The sequence below is a fragment of the Vulpes lagopus genome, chromosome 23, assembly GCF_018345385.1.
Source record: "Vulpes lagopus strain Blue_001 chromosome 23, ASM1834538v1, whole genome shotgun sequence".
NCBI lineage: Eukaryota > Metazoa > Chordata > Mammalia > Carnivora > Canidae > Vulpes > Vulpes lagopus.
Window position 1 is genome coordinate 14023880 of NC_054846.1, and position 19959 is coordinate 14043838.

Sequence of the window (19959 nt, forward strand, 5' to 3'; positions counted from 1 at the left end):
ATGACTACTAGAAGTCTTACAGATGTTGTTAATTCTTCAGGCTGAGGGCCGTGGTAGTTCCACGAATATCTTTGGTCCACAGACAGTAATTTCCTTTTTACTCAACATCTACCAAAATTCTGTCTTTTAAGCTTAGAAACAAGACTGTTTTATATGACATCTTCTCAGACTATTTGAATGATTTCTTCATTTTTTGACCTCCTATACTACCCAATTTGGCACTATAGATACTCTACTAGTTTCTTGCCAGCTGGATTTTAAGTATCTTGGGGGTGGGGGTGAAAAGCTATTATTGTAATGTTCTAATTTGTCCTTAGTAGCATTTTGCAAATATTGGGAAATAGGTGATTATTTCTTAAAAGATTTATTTTAACTGAAATCTTTCAGTTTTTTTCACTTTTTCCCCAATCACTACCATGTCTTTGCCTCAAATTTCCCACATGTAGCAGAAGCATAGTCATATGGACCCAGATAATTATTCTGCAAACTGAATAATCACGATTTAGAGTTTGCATGTATAATTGCTATTTGCAAAATAGAACACTTTTTTTTTCTTTAGTAATGTCTGACTTTTTTTTTTTTTAGCTTATTTTGAGCTATCACTTATCTAATAGAAATCAGTTAAAAGTAGTAAACTTGGGACCAGGGTATTAAGGTTCTAATATAGCTGTATAACCCTGAGCAAAACATTTAATTCTCTCTTTTTTTTTTTTTTTTTTAACATTTAATTCTCTACATCACCTTTCTCTCCTGTTGGTAACAGTTATTATTTTATAGGACATCTTTTATACCCTGGGCATCTACTAGATCCTCGTGATGACTCTGTGGTTTAGGTTGGTAAAGTAAAAGATAATTACCATTACAAAAACCAGAACTCATAAAGTCAAATAACCCCTACCTAGGCTGCACTCTAATAATGGCAAAGCTGGTGTTGAAACTCAGGTTTCTCCAATTCCAAAGCTCATGTTCGTTTCACAAATGAAGAGGAATTAGATTACATGACTTCCAAGTTCCCTTCTAGTTCTAAACATATGGCTTCCTGCCATTAATGTTTTTTTGTTGTTGTTGTTGATTCACTTTTTTACTTCTTAGCCTTTAGCCTTTTTGGTCATGACTAAACTTAAGTCATGAACAATGTAAGAAATTAATTCTAGAATTTTAAACAAACCTTGAAAGGTTATTTTTTTTTTAAATTTTATTTATTTATGATAGTCACAGAGAGAGAGAGTGAGAGGCAGAGACATAGGCAGAGGGAGAAGCAGGCTCCATGCACCCGGAGCCCGACGTGGGATTCGATCCCGGGTCTCCAGGATCGCGCCCTGGGCCAAAGGCAGGGGCCAAACCGCTGCGCCATCCAGGGATCCCTTGAAAGGTTATTTTAGTACTAAAATATAAGATTGATATACCACACCTATAGAAAAATTTTCTCAAATCAGGTAAATATATTTAAACATCACAACCAGCAGCAGTAAATATAGAACTAGATAAAGTAGAAGAGTGAACAGGAGTCCAGGCCTTAAATTGAGGGAAAATTGATTTCATTCTTTCTCCATGTTAAATTCTTTCCTGGGTCATAGTTGCTGCTTCATTTTTCTTGAGTTCAACATTATTTTTTATATTTTCCTTACCTTATTGGAGGGATTGCTATAAAAAATTTATAACAGAATTTTGAAAGGAAACTTCTGCATATGAATTCAAGATGCTTACTTTACTGATAGTTTATTTTGGATTTGAAGCATGAAGTGTAAAGATTAGTTGATTTCTGAATAAATCAGAATGAACTCCAGAGTGACTTACCAACTTTGTCAAATTGTTACAGGTATTGCTTGTCTGTATAGAGGTATTATAAAGAGTGTTTTGGTACATCTATTAAGTTTGATAGCTCTATAGCAATATGAACTTCAGAAGAGCAAACAAGCACAATTCCCATCTTCATTATTCTGTGGCTAGGATAAATAAAACTCAGCTTGTGTTATTTTGTCAAACTCTTTATGTTTGTATATTTATTATATACTGGTAGATATGTACATATGCACTTATATTTATCCGATAACTAATTTGGCCCAATTAGTAGGGATGAAAAAAACTTTTACTGCTTGAATTAATGTTGCAGTTTATTTGTGTCAAATCCTCATGGGCTGCATTTTTGTAAATAGAGTTATAAATACTTTAAACTTGAAAAAAAAGAAAAATTTATAAAAGTTCCACTCCTACAATTAGAGTTATCTTAAAAATTGTTTAAACCAGTCTGAGCTATAGCTTGATTTGTATTTTGATTTACTGAGGTCAGGATTTTATATATTATTATTATAAGCACTACCTCCATCCCCAAACAATTTTATTTTAAAGTTACATATATTATAGTGTTTGCGATTTTTCTAATCAGTAATATTTCAGTATTTGTTTACTTGGATGGTAATTTCAAACTAAATCTGGCTCACCTTGTTTTATTTTACATATTCTCAAAAAACAACTATTTTCAGTGTGAGTTCTAAAAGTCATATGTGTATATATTCTGTTCTGTGTCATAAATTCAATAGAGGAAGAAAAAGTTTTCTTAATGACATACTATCCTGTACCTGAAAAATACTAGATGATAAATAAATGCTTAATTAATGAATAGAGTTGGAAGTAGCTATTGATCAATACTGCCACCCACTTGCACTAGGGAAAATGTAGATTCTGGGCATATATACTATTTTAATTTGTATTACCTGTGATAGGACAAGCTATAACTAGCCAATTTCAGTTGTGAACCTTTTAATAAGAACTCACATCCCAGAAAGTTAATGACAGTGGGTTAGCATGAGTTCAAAGTTTGTTTCAGCCTCAGCTTGCTTGACATTCCTTTCTTTGATGTTGAAGTTTTGAGCTGTCTCTAATCTAAATTCTATGCTGGGGCAAGACAGCTAATTGTATAGGTAGCTTTTCTAGTATAATATCAGAGTAATGAATGTTGTCATAATAATGAATAAAATCATTGACATAAGAATATAAGCATATTCTTCTATTATAAAATGGAAGTAAATTTTTAAATGTTATCAAGATAGGGGTGCCCAAGTGGCTCAGTCAGTTAAGCGTTCTGTTCTTGATCTCAGCTCAGGTCTTGATCTCAGGGTTGTGAGTTCAAGCCCTATGTTGGGATCCATGCTGGGCACGGAACCTCCTTAAAAGAAAATGTTAGCAAGATAATGAAAAGAACCAATAATATCAATTAATTCTAATACAATAGACTTTTTAGAACTAAGTATAACATAATTATGCTTTAGAAAAATGATGCCATGGTTGCTCTTTTTGCTTATATGGCCAGTTATTCAAAAGCATTAATTATTTGTTATGTATCATTTTTCTACTGTGTCTTAGAGTAAGATGGAAACCTTCAAGGAGTAAATAGTAGTGGAGAAAGATGTATAAAAATAATGACAATGAGGTATGATAAGTGTAATAATAAAAGAATATATTTAAAATAGAAATAATGAACTCTGAGAGTCAAGGTGGGGAAAAGTTACTTTATCACTCCTTCCCCTGTTGACACTATGTATAAAGATACATACTTCTCTGAAGATACATGATTCAGTGAAGACTACTTTACTGTTTGTATTGTTCTCAGTATTTACATGTAGATTAGTTTTGGTTTCTGCCCATAAGTACAACTTGCCCTTCTAAAAACTCAGTCACTCCAACTAATTTGTCAGAAGGAGCCACTTCTCTTGTGCTAGTTCACAGGTTAATCATTCTTTTGCCTTATTTCCCAGAGGCTTAGACTCTGGGACAGTACATCTTTATATCTTTGTGCTGATTGATTGATCAATTGATTGATAGACTTTGTTAAGTTGCTCCTCTCATCCATTCTTCTTATATATCTAGCTCAATAGGAGATAGTGATGAGATGAGCATTGGGTCTGAATTAGCAGTCACTTCCCTTGCTAATAGATTTCCAGTAAGGTTTATAGGTTTATAATCAGCACAAGAAATAATTTTTTTATAGAATGGAAAATTTATTACTTAGCTGAAATTACATGAAGATTTACTTTATCATAGTGAAAATATACTTAAGACATTGAGGCAGTGATTCTAAAAATTTAGATGACAAACACAAGTATTGTCTAGCAGTAATAGTTGACTAGCCTTTTTTTCAGTGGACTTACTAGTTAACATTCTAGCATAGAGCATAAAATACTTTTTTTTCCTGAACTTATTTATTTTTATTTTTATTTTATTTATTTATTTATTTATTTATTTATTTATTTATTTATTTATTTATGATAGTCACAGAGAGAGAGAGAGGCAGAGACACAGGCGGAGGGAGAAGCAGGCTCCATGCACCGGAGCCCGATATGGGACTCGATCCCGGGTCTCCAGGATCGCGCCCTGGGCCAAAGGCAGGCGCCAAACCGCTGCGCCACCCAGGGATCCCTTTCCTGAACTTATTTAACATAGACTATGGACTGATCTCAGTTTTGAAATGTTTCTGCCTACCACAAAGATAGAAATAAATAACACACATAAGGCTTTTTCAGTCATACTACTAAAAAAACCTAAATCTCTGAATAAAGTTTGAACATCTGTATTTTAGCCAAGATGCTCATAAATAGGAATGGAGAATGGTTTTATTTGTTTTGTTCATCTGTAGATCATGATGAAATTAATAGATCACAACTTTCATTAATAGTACTTCAGAATATTGACAATTATTTGTATTCATTTTCTTGAAATCTGGGTAGAGATTTGGTTGACTAGTTTTGCTTGCCAAATTCTTTCTTCACAATTCAAATTAACATTGTAAACAAGATAGTAGGGAGAATTGTTGAAATATTGGGAAAATAAAGTCTTCGTGAGCACTTATAAACATACACTTTCTCACTTAAAGGACAAAAACTAATAAAAATAATTATCAGGGATCCCTGGGTGGCGCAGCGGTTTGGCGCCTGCCTTTGGCCCAGGGCGCGATCCTGGAGACCCGGGATCGAATCCCATGTCAGGCTCCCGGTGCATGGAGCCTGCTTCTCCCTCTGCCTGTGTCTCTGCCTCTCTCTCTCTCACTGTGTGCCTATCATAAATAAATAAAAATAAAATTAAAAAAAAAATAATTATCAAATGGGACCCATGGAAGATAGGGATGTGGGTGGTGGAAGGTCTTTTCAATATATATATATTTTTTATTATTATTTTGATTTTTGAATCATGCAAATATTTTGCCTATTCAAAAAATGAAGCATGCATATATATATACCTACGTATAAGTTATGCATTTGTGAGGGTCAGATTTTCTCATAACTTCATACCATATAAAGGAGCTATGTAACCATAAGATCATTTCTTTGAATATACACATATAGGTCATTTTCTTCTTTAAATATCCTAAGTTTTGAGACAGTGTCCTTAGTTTATTAAAGTTGGTCTATGTCCTCAACTAAGTAGACTTAATTTGAAAAATTTACTTTGTTTAGAGAGAGAATATGATTGCAGCTGAAGTCAAGGTATGTACTGTTAGATGACTGATATGTAGTCCATTTGTACTCTAATAAGCTAGTTACCACTGACAAGTTTTAGGGAAAATTTCAGGTGTTCATTTTATAAAAAGTTTCTTCGGATAGCCCAGAATTGAGGTGGATAATAAAGAGGAAATTATTTTTCTTTACTTTGTTTTTTGTTTTGTTTTTTTTTAAATCTTGAATTCTCTGAATCTTCTAACCAAAGGGTTTATGGGTCCAATCCTAACAGTTGGATTTTTTTTTATTTGCTAAGAGAGATTTCTTTTTAAAAAGAACTTTTCTTTGAAGTAAGCTAATTGTTTATTTAGAAAACTAACTTTTTGCTGTGTACGTATATATATACTCTTTCTGAGAGTAAGAATTAAGAGTCAGATTTTTTAAAAAGATAATATAATATAGAGAATGTAATTTCCAGAAGATCCAAGATGTACATCTTCATAAAATTTTAGATCGTCTTATTTCATTTATGTTTTAAAATAAAAGACATTATACTGACTTAATGTCTTAGTTATAAAGGTAAACATTTATTTTTTAAATTATGATACTACTTTATGCAGCATTTCGAATCATTTACCTAATGAAAGTCAATTGTTAACTATAGCAGAGTAAGTCCAAATAGTATTTCTTTTTTTCTCAAGAAACTTAAGTACTTAAATCACCATAGGCACGCAGTTTACTTGTAATAAAGAATGTTAATGGGGAGGGTAGGAGTTAATTAACAAGACCCTTAATAATGGGCCTTTCTAGTCCAAGGAATCTTATAATTGCTTCTGAAGCTAGTCATGTAGCAAGTTGCAAGATAAAATATCTAGATTTGTGAAGTAGTCATTCTGAGAAAAAGGTTGCCTTCAGGCAAGTTTTGGTATTTTGTTATTATTATGTAAAATGCCTTTTTAAAGATAAGCAATACACACTGTCAAAATAATTTTGGAGGTCCAATACTTCCTGTTTACTCAAGATTAAATTCACAAATGAGGGTAAGACTCTCCAATGAGCCCAGTTTTTGCTGTCTTTGGAGAAATAGAGTCTTTTGGCCAAACTTTATATACTTAATAACAGTCTGATAGTCTTAAAAATATATTGTCATGATTACTAAGAATTGATGAAGTGTGTGGTAATTTTCATGATATGTTTTACATGAGTGAAACAGAAAAACATAGGGAATATTTTCATTAAATGTTAGTATAAGAAATATGCAGGTTAAAATGTAACTTATTACATAATTTCTGCAAATGTTGTATGCTCCAAACTGGTTTACTTTAGCATAAATACCCCCAAAGAATATTTAATTTCTCCCTTTGGGATGGCTCATTTTGTACCATCTAAGCTACTTGAAAAATGTGATCAGGCTGTGCCAGGACTGCAATAGGATAACAGTTAGTGGAAATAGCCTGCTTAGCTTCTGTTGGGAGGACTGTATGGAAAATATATTCCATTTTCAAAATGTTTCTGAAAGCACTTATTTGTGGAAAGGATGCTTGCCATTTAAAACTCTTCGGAAATGCAGGTTTTACAAAATACAAAATAATCTCCTGAAAGTTTGAAAGGGGAAGGGGGCTGTCGTGCGGGGGCGGTCTCATTTGCTGCCCACATCCTCCCTCTGCTCGGTGCGTTGTGTGCTTACGGGTTCCCTGGAGCGGATCACCATATAATTGATGTGCAGTCTGCATTGCTGAATCCTGGACTGCACCATTCTGTGTTCAAGGGAAGATGTAATCTGATCCCTCTGCTGCTGAGGGAGGAATCTGTTCAGTCAAGGCTTTGACAGGGCATAGTCTCCTCCAATAATCTTCTCGGTTCTCTCTCATTATTCCCTCGAGTTCTCCTCAGTCAAGCTGCATGTATGTATGTGTGTCCCGAGAAGCGGTTTGATACTGAGCTGCATTTGCCTTTACTGTGGAGTTTTGTTGCCGGTTCTGCTCCCTGATCTTCCCTTTCTGACGTGCCTGAGCATGTCCACATTAGAATCTGTGACATACCTACCTGAAAAAGGTTTATATTGTCAGAGACTGCCAAGCAGCCGGACACACGGGGGCACAGAATCACTGAAGGGGAAAAATACAGAAAATATGGGTTTCTACGGCACACTAAAAATGATTTTTTACAAAGTAAGTAATCTGTTTTCTTCCTGTGTTGTATGATTGTGTGTGTGTGTGCCTGCCTGAGAAGGAAAATCTGTATCATCAGAGATGGCTGCAGTATCCTCTAATTTTGGTGGGTGGCTGGATGGCTGGTATTCTGTTTTATAACGTGAATGTAAGCAAATAATGCAAAGACAACGTAAGCTGTAAGCAGCTTTAAATTGAAAATAAAATGTATATTTTCATCTGGGAATTTTTCACTAAAAATATATTTAGACTTTGGAGATGTGGCTCCGTTAAATGCTGACCTGGAAATACTCTACCCTTAGTTGGCTTTTAGTGAAATCTTTTGCCTTTAATTTTTCTATACCTTATTTATATTTCTTTTCTTTCTTCTTTTAGTTGACTCTTTTAAAGTCTGGAATCACTAGGATATTTAGGGCTTATAATTTAAAAGATCGTATTTACTTTCTGTGCCCCTTAGAAAATTGCAGAATTAATATTTGGTTCTAAAGTCAAGATTTTCAGTAAACAATATAATATTTAAAAGACTTCTGTAGTCCTACAGAAAGTGCTTTATTTGGTAAAATATTCTGAAAATAAAAAATCCTTTTTAAATGGTTCCCTCGATATGTCTTTTTTGGGCATTTTTATTCATTGAAGGATTTCTAAGATGGAAATAAAGTTTGCTTTTGGTGGCAAATGGCATTTGCACCAATGTGTATTTACAAGATACCCAGGGAAGTTCTGAAAGCCAGTATCACAACTTAATTAGAATGAATATCAAAGTTTCTCATGTTAATTTTGAAAATAAGAATCTGTAGAAGTTATGAAAAAACTAGATTTTTAAGGTAATCTGTACTGACCGACCTTCTTGATAGATATATTTGCGTGTATACATGTATACATGTCTATAATTTATATACGTGCAAGCACGTGGCTGTCTATATATTAAAGCTTATGTATTGTATTTATTTTTGCTTTTTATTAAAATTACTTGGAGAAAGAAAATAAGGGTTTTTGAGAGGAATCACTCTAAAACGATGTAAGGAGTACAGAAACTTCTGAAGGGTTGAAATGAGACCAATTCCATTTCTTTCCAGTAGGTATTTCTTGAACTAAGGTATAAATTATGGATTAGCTTGTTATACCCTCCTTCTAGCCCTTAATATCATAAGATCATCTCTGTATTTTGGAAGACTTTTTCCTGATGATAAAAACATAGTCTTTATTATCCATACTGTGGCTCAAAAATTTTTAGAGTCTTGTTGGTTCTCTTTGGTATTTATAATGTAGCATGCTGTGTTATGATGTTCCCATGTGAGGCAGTAGGTAAGAAGTCTGCTGCAAAGCAAGGGTTTTCGCCTTGCTATAAAAATGACGATAGCTCTCAATCACTCTGGATACCCCCTCCCCATAATTTTCAGTAGTACAGTAATTAATTAGAAGACACAAATCTCAGGGGGTTGTTGAAATAGAAAAAGTTCAATCTTAACAGATCTTATTTTCTAGTTTTAGAACAGATGTATAGTTAGGTAACCTCAGTTAACAGATGGTAAAATTTTAAAAATAAATATTTCAATTTTGATGTTGACAAAATGCAACTCTAAATGTATTTACAGTACTACACATATATAGCATAAGGAGATTCTTAAAAACTATAGATATTGGATATACCTTACAAAGATGATTAACTCGTTCTTTTTAAATCTTTTTGTTGGTGTTGCTTTTCAACTTAGAATATTTTGTCCTGAGTGAGCATTTGTGAGTGAAGTTATATTCTGTGTAAATATCAATTCATGGCTTTTCCCCCACCTTTATTATACCATCTTCAGACTTCTCTCCTCTTACAGATATACTTTTTTTACTCCCCTCATTGCCCATATTCATATTCATAGTTTATGCCTTATTATAATTGCTTTTCAAGATCATTTTATTTACATTGTTCTCTTTATACTTTTGTAATAATCTGTGTGTTTTAAATTCAATTATTGTTACTTCCATTCAGCTTTTGAAATTTTAAATTTTGCTATTTTATCTTGAGCTATGTTTCTAAAGGAAAATGATGATCACTAAGAGAGACGTGTTAAATATGGTTCTGTAATGTATGTATTAACGTGTTTTTTTCCCCTGTGTTGGTTCTTAAACTGGAAAACGTGAAAGGTATATCACTCTCAAGGAATATGTATGATGAATATCAATTTTTAAGTCACCATATGCTATTCTTCTAGACAAAATATTGGATAGGAAGGAATTCACCTTCTTAGTCTTTAAAGAGTAAAACAAAGTACAAGAGGTAGAAAAAACCATGAAGCATTTATTTTCTATATACATTAACTATGCCTAATTAGTGAATATGAAAATTAAGGCATATGAAAATTAAGAATATTTTTCAGTATTGCCAATGCATATGTTAAGATTTGGTAGTTGGGACAGGTGATTTTTTTTTTTAAACCTATCTTATTTGCTTTACCTTATAGATGAAAAGAAAATTGGACCATGGTTCTGAGGTCCGCTCTTTTTCTTTGGGAAAGAAACCATGCAAAGTCTCAGAATACACAAGGTAATACTAAGTATAATAATTAATTCTCTTATTATTCTTATGTTTCTTTAAAGAAGTGATGATTCCAAAAGCATTTCTTCCAGTTTATTCTCATAGAAGTATAAGGTAACGAGTACTGTTGACTCTATAGCATATTTTGAGATCACTAAAAATTGAGAAATACATAATTTTAAATAAAAGAATGACTACCACCATAGCTTATATTTTTCTTACTAATACTTTGAAATAAGACACAAGCAGAATTTCTCTTATGAACAAGATTTCTAAATCACAAATTTTAAGGAATTCTAAAAAGTAAATTCTAAAATGTGAATATGAGCAAATATATCTTGTAACTATAGCAACAGCTATTCTAGGGTAGATATTTATATATGCAGAATTGAAGATACATTTATTAGCAGTGAAATAAACCTCACAGTTACTAAATAAATCTTACTGTGTTAGAAATCCCCTTTTATTTGCTTGGTAGATCTTATGTTTTTAACACATACATTTCCACACTGGTAACATAGTTTCCATAACAACTAAATACAATTGTAGTCTTGTTTTGTGCACCATTCTATCATTTTTGGATTTTACATCATTATAAAACTTTTCCAACTCTCATGCTAATTAGGCTAACTTAAACACAATATCTGTTACCCAGCCAATTAAAAATGGCTTTGGATGTCATTCGGAATTTGGTATTTTAAAATTTAAATGACAGAAGTATCTTCAGAGCTTTTTTGGGTCTTTTTTGCATAATTGTCACTTCTTCAAATTACTGATTAAAAGTTAGCTATAGAAGCCATAAAAACTTCATGATGGTGACATTTCATTTCCCCTAAATATTTTGATTTAAAGTTATGTTTATTATATAAGAGGCAACAAAATTAACATTGCTCAGACTGAAGTTTCTGTGATTGAGCATTGTTAGAGATTGCATTTCTTTTTTTTTTTTTCAAAGAAAGAGTTTATATTTTTATTTCATTCAGTTGTAGGAAAATTTTTTTTCAATTGCTCTTCCCTGAAATTTAGAGATCATAATAATTCATTTTATATGCACAAAATACAGAGATGATATAGACGAGAAAAATAAAACTATCCCCTTTTTATTCAGGAAGTGCTTTCTGTGTGATTCCCCCTTAATGATTGTCCCGTCCCTTTCTCTCTTACCTACCCTTTGCTTTTTGACAGTTTCACTGTGTTTTGGGCACCTCCACCAGAGGGTGTGGAGTCATAGACAAGAGGAACTCTTCACTTCATTTTTACTTTTTCCTTCTAGTCTTGATAAAGTATTTCTTGGATGAGAAAGTTGAGTTTAATGTAAGAATGTGCTATTTTTAATATGTAGATTCCAGTCAACTGTATCATTTTGGTTTAATATTAATATGGCTGATACCAAGACAAAGGCGTTAAATTATTCAGTTGTGTTTAAGGCAGCTTGTAAATAAATGCTGAATTTTTACTACAGAACACAGTTTAATAAAATTTGCCTTTAGTTGCTCACTTTTTATATTGAGAAAGCACTTGAAAAGGTACAAGTTCTGTTTTCAGCCTTTTAACATATAATCTTACCAAAGCAAACGAAACAGTGTATTGATTTCCATGTCTTTTTGGAGAGTTTGTCAGGATATATTTGGTGTTTTTAAAAATTTTTTGACAGATTTTCTAATAAGAATGAAGCTGTGATTTTCCATCTTCTTTATTAGAAAATTTCAGTCATGATCCCATTCTGTTTCAGTTTGGAGAAGAAAATAGAGCTTACCTTTGCAATTTGATAGACAGGAAGATAAAATTTAATTGTATGTTAGAGATTATCATAGATGTATAATGCTAAAAGATTTAAAGGTGGTAGATACATAGATTTTTCTGTAAAATCTGGTGATAAGACTTATTTTTTAACAAAATAATGAGATACACTGGATAGAGAAGGATTGGAGGAGTTGTTTCATTAGCAACTTATCAGAGCTAGGTATTGTGTTAGTAGTATACAATTTGTATGTTCTTCGGATCTAAAATACTTTATTATCATAGCTCAATAAATTGAAGATTATTTCACAAATGTAATTATGAATCTCCTTGTACTTTTTTTCCAAATGTCCCTAAAATAGAGATATTCAGTATTTACCTCAAGATTAAATAATTTAATTATGTGTTGAAATTAGAAAGTAAAGCTTAAAATATTAATAACTTGGTTATAACTATACTTTTTCTGCTATTCATCATTTTTAGGAGAGTTGGACAATTTTAGAAATAGATCTTCTAGTCTTGACTCTTTTATTTTGCTAGTGGCAGAACTAAATTTCAGGTTGGTTTGTTTTCTTTAATATCTCAGAGTTTAAATTATTGGATAGAAGTGTTAGATCATCTCATTTTATTTAATTTTACATATAATATAGTAAGTTTTCAATATTTAACTGTTTTGAGTAAATCTATGTCTAATCAAGACTTGTTCCTGCTAAGCTTTATAAATGACAGTGAAAAGTTGGAGAGAAATAGATAAATATTGTAAATAATTTAGAATGCATCTTATGAAAAGTCCAAGATATTTCAGCATCCTACTTCTACATATGAATCTTTTAAAGCATTAGTAGGTTTTACAGCTCTTTTTATTAAGGAAATTTAAACTTTTATTTAATTAAGTTACTGAAGACCTGTCATAAAGAGAGGTGGGACCTGTATCTTCTAAAGATATATTTTAACATTATTTGTATGTATCAACAAGTTGCAGTTTTGCCATAGAGATTCTGTCATTTGGTTGCAATTAGCATTGCTGGGATAATAACAGGTGGCTACGTAGGAGGGAGGAAACCAACTCTAAGAATAGCGGAATAGATTTTGTATATCCTTGCTCTCTGAGAATAAGCAAATGAAAGTGATAATTCTATTGATGTTTGAAACATGCTAGATCATTATTATTATTAAATTAGAGCCCATTACTCTTAATAAATGCCTATCTCTGTTTCCACTCTTGTGGGTTTGTTTTTTTGGTGTTTTTTTTTTTTTTTTTTTGTAGTACCACTGGGCTTGTACCATGTTCAGCAACACCAACAACTTTTGGAGACCTGAGAGCAGCCAATGGCCAAGGGCAGCAACGACGCCGAATTACATCTGTCCAACCACCTACAGGCCTCCAGGAATGGCTGAAAATGTTTCAGGTGACATGTCTAAACACAGTACTTGAAATGCTTTACTTAATCACTGCAAAAAAATAGGGGATTATTCAGCCATGAAAAGGAACTGTTATGTGCTACACCATGGATGAACCTTGAAAATATTTTGTTCAGTGAAAGAAGCCAGACACAAAAAGCCACATTTTGCATGATTATTATTTACATGAAATATCCAGAACAGGCAAATCGATACAAGGGAATGTAGATTAGTGATTGCTATGCGATTGGTGAGGGGATATTGGGACTAACTGCTAATAGGTACAAGATCTCTTTCTGGGGTAATGGAAATATTCTGGAGTTGATAGTGATGATGGTTGCACAGCAAGATAGGTATGCTGGGAACCATTTAAGTGTATATTTTAAATGGTGAGTTTTGTGTTATGTGCAGTATATGTCAATAAAAAAATGTTATTGAAAGTAAGGGAGCTCATTTTAATTTTTAAGTGTATTAATTGAGAGAATCCAGTGCTTATTTTGTGTTAGTGTGCATTTGCATTTTTTATTGCTTTTTAGATAATAAGAACTTTCTTCCTTTTCTCCTTTATGTTTGGGTTTCAGGGGTTGCTGAATGTACTTTCTAAATAAAATTCATTGCTTAAGAAGTACCTGGGTGGCTCAGTCAGTCAAGCAACCAACTCTTGGTTTCTGCTCAGGTCATGATCTCAGGGTCCTGGGATTGAGCACCATGACCCTTGCACAGCAGGGAGCCTGCTTGAGGATCCCTCCACCCCCTACTCCCTTTACCCTTCCCTCCACTTGCGTGTGCACTCTCTCTCTCTCTGAAATAAATAAATCTTTAAAAAGATAAATAAAATATATTGCCTGGAAGTTAAACATTTAGGAGTAATGTAGGAACTCTGCTAATTAGTCACTGGTGATGACTTACCCATCACTGTTACCCTAGTAGTCTCCAGGAGTTGATACAGCTTCTTTTCATCTGTGCCATGCTTATGTATGGCTTATCATGTTCAAATTCTGGTTACTGTATTTTACCAGCGTTTAAATTCTCTGAAAGTTTACTGGGAAGTTTGGCTATAACCAAGCCTCTTTTATGAACTTTATAACTCTTAATAGTGATAGTAAATTGATATATCTTTTTCCAGTGAGGTAATACATATAAATCAAGTATTTAGACAAATAGTTGACCTAGAGTAAACACTTGCTTAATTATTCTTTGTAAATACCAAATAAAATAAATTATGTAAAGTGAAGCTGTCTCTGATATTAGCCATGGCACTAATGTAAAATGAATATATTTCCTTACCTCTTCCTGCTTGATTGGTGGTATTTTATGAATGCATAAGGGAATAAAAATACATAAGGAAAAAAGATACTTTACTTGACTTTATTTGATATTTTAAGTTTTTAAGATGTCCATTATGTAAATCCTTATATATTAAATTCCTGGGCAAAAACTAAATAAATGTCCTAATCTTTTTCTTCCATAGTTGGAAAATTCACTTGAATCAGTGTTGCTTTTAAATGGATTTTAAAAATTGTCTTCTGCCCTTCAGGTGATTTCAGAGAAACTAGGGTAACCTTTTTTCTTCAGTTGGTAACTGAAAGGTTAGAGCAGTGGTTCTCAACAGGGGGCAGATTTTTCCTCTGTTGAAACATTTTTGGTTGTTGCAGCTGGTGAGGTGGAGGGCAGGACACTGCTGGCATCTAGTGGGTAGGGACCATGTAAAAGACAGCCTCCTATAGCAAAGTGTTATGAAGCCCAAAATCACCAGTTGCTGAGATTGAGAATCTGGATTAGAGGAATTAAAGTTAATGTACTATTCATATTATAATGTTATGAACAACAACAATTACAAAGAATTTTTTTTCTATTTTCATAGGCACATATTGATTAAACTTACCTTTCCCCGAGGATTATTCTCTCTCCTCCTCCCAGCTCTTTTACCTTAGGTTCTTGATTTTTTTTTTAATTTTAATTAATTCTTTCCTATGCATGCATTCAGAATTTTAATTTTTTTTTATTATATCCTTTTGATAAGAAATTTACCCCATTAGTAAGAGGTGAAAGTAGGACTCAGACATTCATACTGCTAAAGAAATACTGAAGATTTTTATCATCTCTGGTTAAGCCAAAAAGATGGAAATACAGGTATGTGTTGTCATGCTTGCATACAGAGGACTTGAGAGCAATGCAGAAGACATCATAGCATTTTTAAAAGATTTATTTATTTATTTATTTATTTATTTATTTATTTATTTAGCTAGCAAGCGTGAGTGGGATGGGGGTGGGGAATAGAGGGAGAGGGAGAAGCAGACTCCCCACTGAACAGGGAGCCCGATGTGAGTCTGGATCTCAGGACCCTCTGATCATGACCTGAGCCAAAGGCAGTTGCTTAACTGACTGAGGCACCCAGGTGCCCCTGATTTCATATCATTTTTACAAGAAAGTATCAACATGATTGAAAATTAGGCTCTCACTGGTAGTTTTCTCATCATTGTGGACAGCCTGCAAAATATTTATTTTATATGAAAAGCTTTATTTCTTATCAGAAGGTCATAAAGTGAGATTTATTTTGTATGTGATATGGGCCCATTTTTTCCAGTGTTATATTTATTTTGTTATTTTTTTTTAAAGATTTTATCTGTTCATGAGAGGCATGAACAGAAAGAGAGGCAGAGACAGGCAGAGGGAAAAGCAGACTTCTCTGAAGGTAGATGCTCAACCACTGAGCTATGCAGGCATCCCTTTAGCAGTGTTTTAGAGTACCAAAATATTCTTTGCTAGTCATTTAGACTTTTCCCAATTTTAAGAGAACTCTCTCAAATATTGATGTATAGAAGGGAGCATTTGTGCTTTATTTTGTAGTGAGGATGTTTTAGGGAGTTCTTTGTATAATGCTTGCTTATTTAGCTAGCTCATACTTCTTTTTTTTTTTTTTTTTTTTAAGATTTTATTTATTTCTTTGAGAAAGCACAAGCAGGGGCAGCAGCAGAGGCAGAGGGAGAAGCAGGCTCCTCACTGAGCAGGGAGCCTAACAACAGGGCTGGATCCCAGGACCCTGAGATCATGACTTGAGCTGAAGGCAGATGCTTAACCAACTGGGCCACTCAGGTGCCCCTAGCTCATACTTTTCTTAATGAAATGTCCACATGGTACCACATATTGTATGTCATCAAGTCTGAGATACCATGGATTATTAGATGCATTCCATCTTCAGAAATGTTACTTGTTTTTAAAAAGTCGTATCCTAGAATTAAAGAGATTCAATAAGCTAAAGAAAACATTAGATTAGCTTTTGTTCTGTAAAAACAAACAAACAAAAAACTCCATTTGATTACTTTATGACAAGTAGATGCAGTGAAGAAAACTTGTTCTTAGCTAATAGGAATAACAGGTAGAATTACTCCAAAGGTATGTAGTATTATATGTATTTTTTCAGATAAATATTCTGCAGCAAAGAAATCTACTAGCAACAAAAGGCCAACTAGACAGGTATATCAGGACCTTAATCCTTTGAGTACCATATCCATTTCTGACACACCCAAGGCCTCATTGTTGGACATTACCCTTTCTTTTCAGGGCTGGCGCCAAAGGAACTAGAGATGAATCACTTGCCTAAAAGCTTACAATGCTTTCATGCCTAACATGTAGAGAGATATAATTTCATAGTAAAATGGGGGGAGTCATGAGATGACCTATGTGCTATATAGTTGAGGGATAATTAAGCTGGCATGATTTCTACAGATGTGCTGTGGGGGTATTTAATGAGGACTTTTCCGTTGCATAACAAGCAAAATGGGAGAGCTTTTCCCCTTACTGTTCTGCTATTGCTCCTAAGGCAGTGATACAGCATTGTTTTGGTCCAGCTCCATCTATTCTAACAAAGTACCCTGTATTCCATTTATAAATTGAATGAGAACAAATGATACACCATTTTGGATAGAGGGAAATTGAAACAAAACACCACTACAAAATAGAAGTAGAAATTCAAAACATAACAAAAAAAAACCCAGAAATTTTGTACTGTTTAAATTTTTAGTAGTCATTGATTCTGCTCTTTTTGGCAACCAGATTGATGCTTCATCCTGTTTATTTAGGGGCAGAGATTGGTCATTTTGTATATTTGTGCATTTGGGTGTTAACACATAGGTTTTTTTACTTGAAAATTTTATAGCAAGAAAAGGCACCAATAACAATAACATCTTACGTTGAAATTTACATAAAGAAGTACCCTGATACAATGAGAAGCACATACAATTTAGAAGAAAAAGATCTTAGTATGTATTTTGGCTTTACCTCCTAATACTAGGGAATTTTGTTGGTATCATGTAACCACTCTTGCCTTATTTTCATTCTTTATAAAACAGATTTAACACCAAAAAGTTGTCAGATAGAAGACAACATGTAAATATGCTTAAAGCTGTATTTGGAAATATAGTGGAGACTCAGTAAACGTTAGTTTCCTCTTTTGGTCAAGAGGTAACCTTTACGAGCCTTAGTTTTCTCAGTTCTAAAAAAGGACTATTAAAAACAGCTTCATACAAATGTTACTAGACTAACTGTATTAGCATTATTTTAATCAAAACAAATTTGTATTGCACTAAAACCGTGAATGTACTTTGAAAATACCTTCAAAATATTTTTAAATAATGTAGAAAATACTTCTGTGTTTTGAAATTAAAAGTGGAATAAAACTCTTTTGAAGGATTTAATTTAGTTCCATGTTAACACTTAGAAATTGTACATGTTCTCTAACTTATTTTATTTAGGTCTTTTTATTTGCTAGTCAACAAAATATTGATAATGCCAAAAGAAAATGAATTCAGAATTACTTTGCAGTTGTATTTGAGGCAATATGATCAAGAAACCCTATGTGAGGAAGAGTTTAAAAAAGTTATAAGAAGTGAGTTCTTGACCACATGAAATTCAGGCACAGTACTGCCCAGTCAGGCACAGTACTGCCCAAAGTCATAAAATGTTTGTCTGAATGGGCTATATTAGATGTCATCCAGACTAGTAACCACTACTGGTGTGTGAGTCACTTGCATCAATACTGGATGAGTTGTTTGTTTGTTTGTTTATTCATTCATTCATTCATTCATTCATTTATTTTTGAGTTGTTTATTTAAAACATAAAGTGTCCTCAGCTCCACCTTGACCACTGCATCAGATTCTTTGATGGTGAGTTTTAGGACTGATTCTTACACTCCTCAACCGGCATTTGGATAAACATTGGTCTGGACCAAGCCCCTCATTATACAGATGGGGTCTCTGAGACAGATTAATTAGGGGACTTTCATAGTTCCATGGTGAATTTACTGGTGAAACCCAAGCTCCTGATTACGATTCAGTGTTCCTTATATTCTCTCCTACCTGCATTCTCTAATTATCTGAAATAAAATACCACTTCCATGGGGAATTTTCAAGTTTGCATTTGCAATTTTATCCACAAAGTAAGTTTTGTTTCTCTTGATCTTCTCCAAATTTGGAATGTTTTTCCTGTCCCCTTAAATATGTTTTCACATAACTTTACCATAAAAGAGCAAAGGAAGATGCTTTTATCTGGGACAAATATTTTTCAGGACAGAAATAAAATAATTATCAGAATTACCTATCACTTGTGTAGATACAGAAACGAAGGCCTGCAGAGGTTAAACTGTAATCTAATTAGTGGAAGTATCTTCTCCAAGGGTTGGGTTTTTTATCTCCAATTCAGTGCTCTTTCCACTATTCCTCATTAAAGTTTGGTGTGGGTTGTTGTTATTTTGTTTTAATATACTCTTTAACTGCTAGGTCTTCAAGTTAACACATACTTCCCTTACTGGTAAATCATGTATCTGTACAAAATTTGGAACCAATCTTGGAACCAGACTAAACAAGTTAAGTTCTAATAATAATGTCAAATATCTACTAGAAATACTCTGGAGAGAATTTTGAGATGGTAGTGGTGTGGTACTTCCTGACTCTTTGGGGGTTCATTTATTTATTTAATTAATAGTTACTGAGCACCTGTCAGGTGCTAGGTTCTACTTTGGATTTGGGATACAGTAGTGAACAAAACAGACCAAAAAACCCTTTCTCACAGAACTTAGACCATAGTCAGGAGAGGGAAGGAATGGGGGTTAAGGGGTTTGGAAATGGTTTGCAATTTTAGACAGGTTGCCCAGAGTAGGTAGATCTCAGAAGGAAGCAGGCCATGTGGATATGAAGGCAAGACTGTTCCAGGAACAGCAAGCTGAAAGGCTCTGAAGCAGAGCATGCTTGGTGTGTTTATGGCTAAAGCGAGTAAACAAGAGGGAAAAGAGTAAGAAATTAGAACCTTGTAGGCCAACCTAAAGACTTCAGTTTTTTGCTTTGAGGTGGGAAGCTACTAGAGAATTTTAAGCAGATGAGTAAGTATCACTGACTGTTTTGTGGAGAATAGAACAAGGGGGTAGAGATGGGAAGTTGAGAGACTGGGTAAGAGGTTATAGGAATAATAAGGTGAGAGATGGTAGTAGCTAGACCAGTGAATGTAGTTAATGGTCAGATTCTGGATATAGTTTGAAGTTTAAGACCTTAAAATTTCTTGATGGATCAGAACCATCTGATGGTGGTGAGAATGGGAGAGTCAGGGATGACTCCAGAGTTTTTGGCCTGAGCAACTAATAGAATTACATTTTACTGAAATAGGGAAGATTGTGGATGTGCATATCAGAAGAGA

The 19959-nt window shown here is 33.5% G+C and overlaps 1 protein-coding gene across 4 annotated transcripts in view; it reads left to right on the forward strand.

Annotated features, from left to right (window-relative positions):
* FBXW7 (F-box and WD repeat domain containing 7) overlaps positions 1–19959 on the forward strand; it is a 232101-nt gene that overhangs the window by 191493 nt on the left and 20649 nt on the right. For 3 of the 4 annotated variants that reach the window (XM_041738580.1, XM_041738581.1, XM_041738583.1), the window contains 2 exons: positions 10057–10139; positions 13138–13279. In XM_041738580.1, the coding sequence (XP_041594514.1) occupies positions 10057–10139; positions 13138–13279 (225 nt within the window). Of the gene's footprint in view, positions 1–7034; positions 7604–10056; positions 10140–13137; positions 13280–19959 lie in introns of those variants that run through there. The other variant, XM_041738582.1, reaches the window with a different exon arrangement.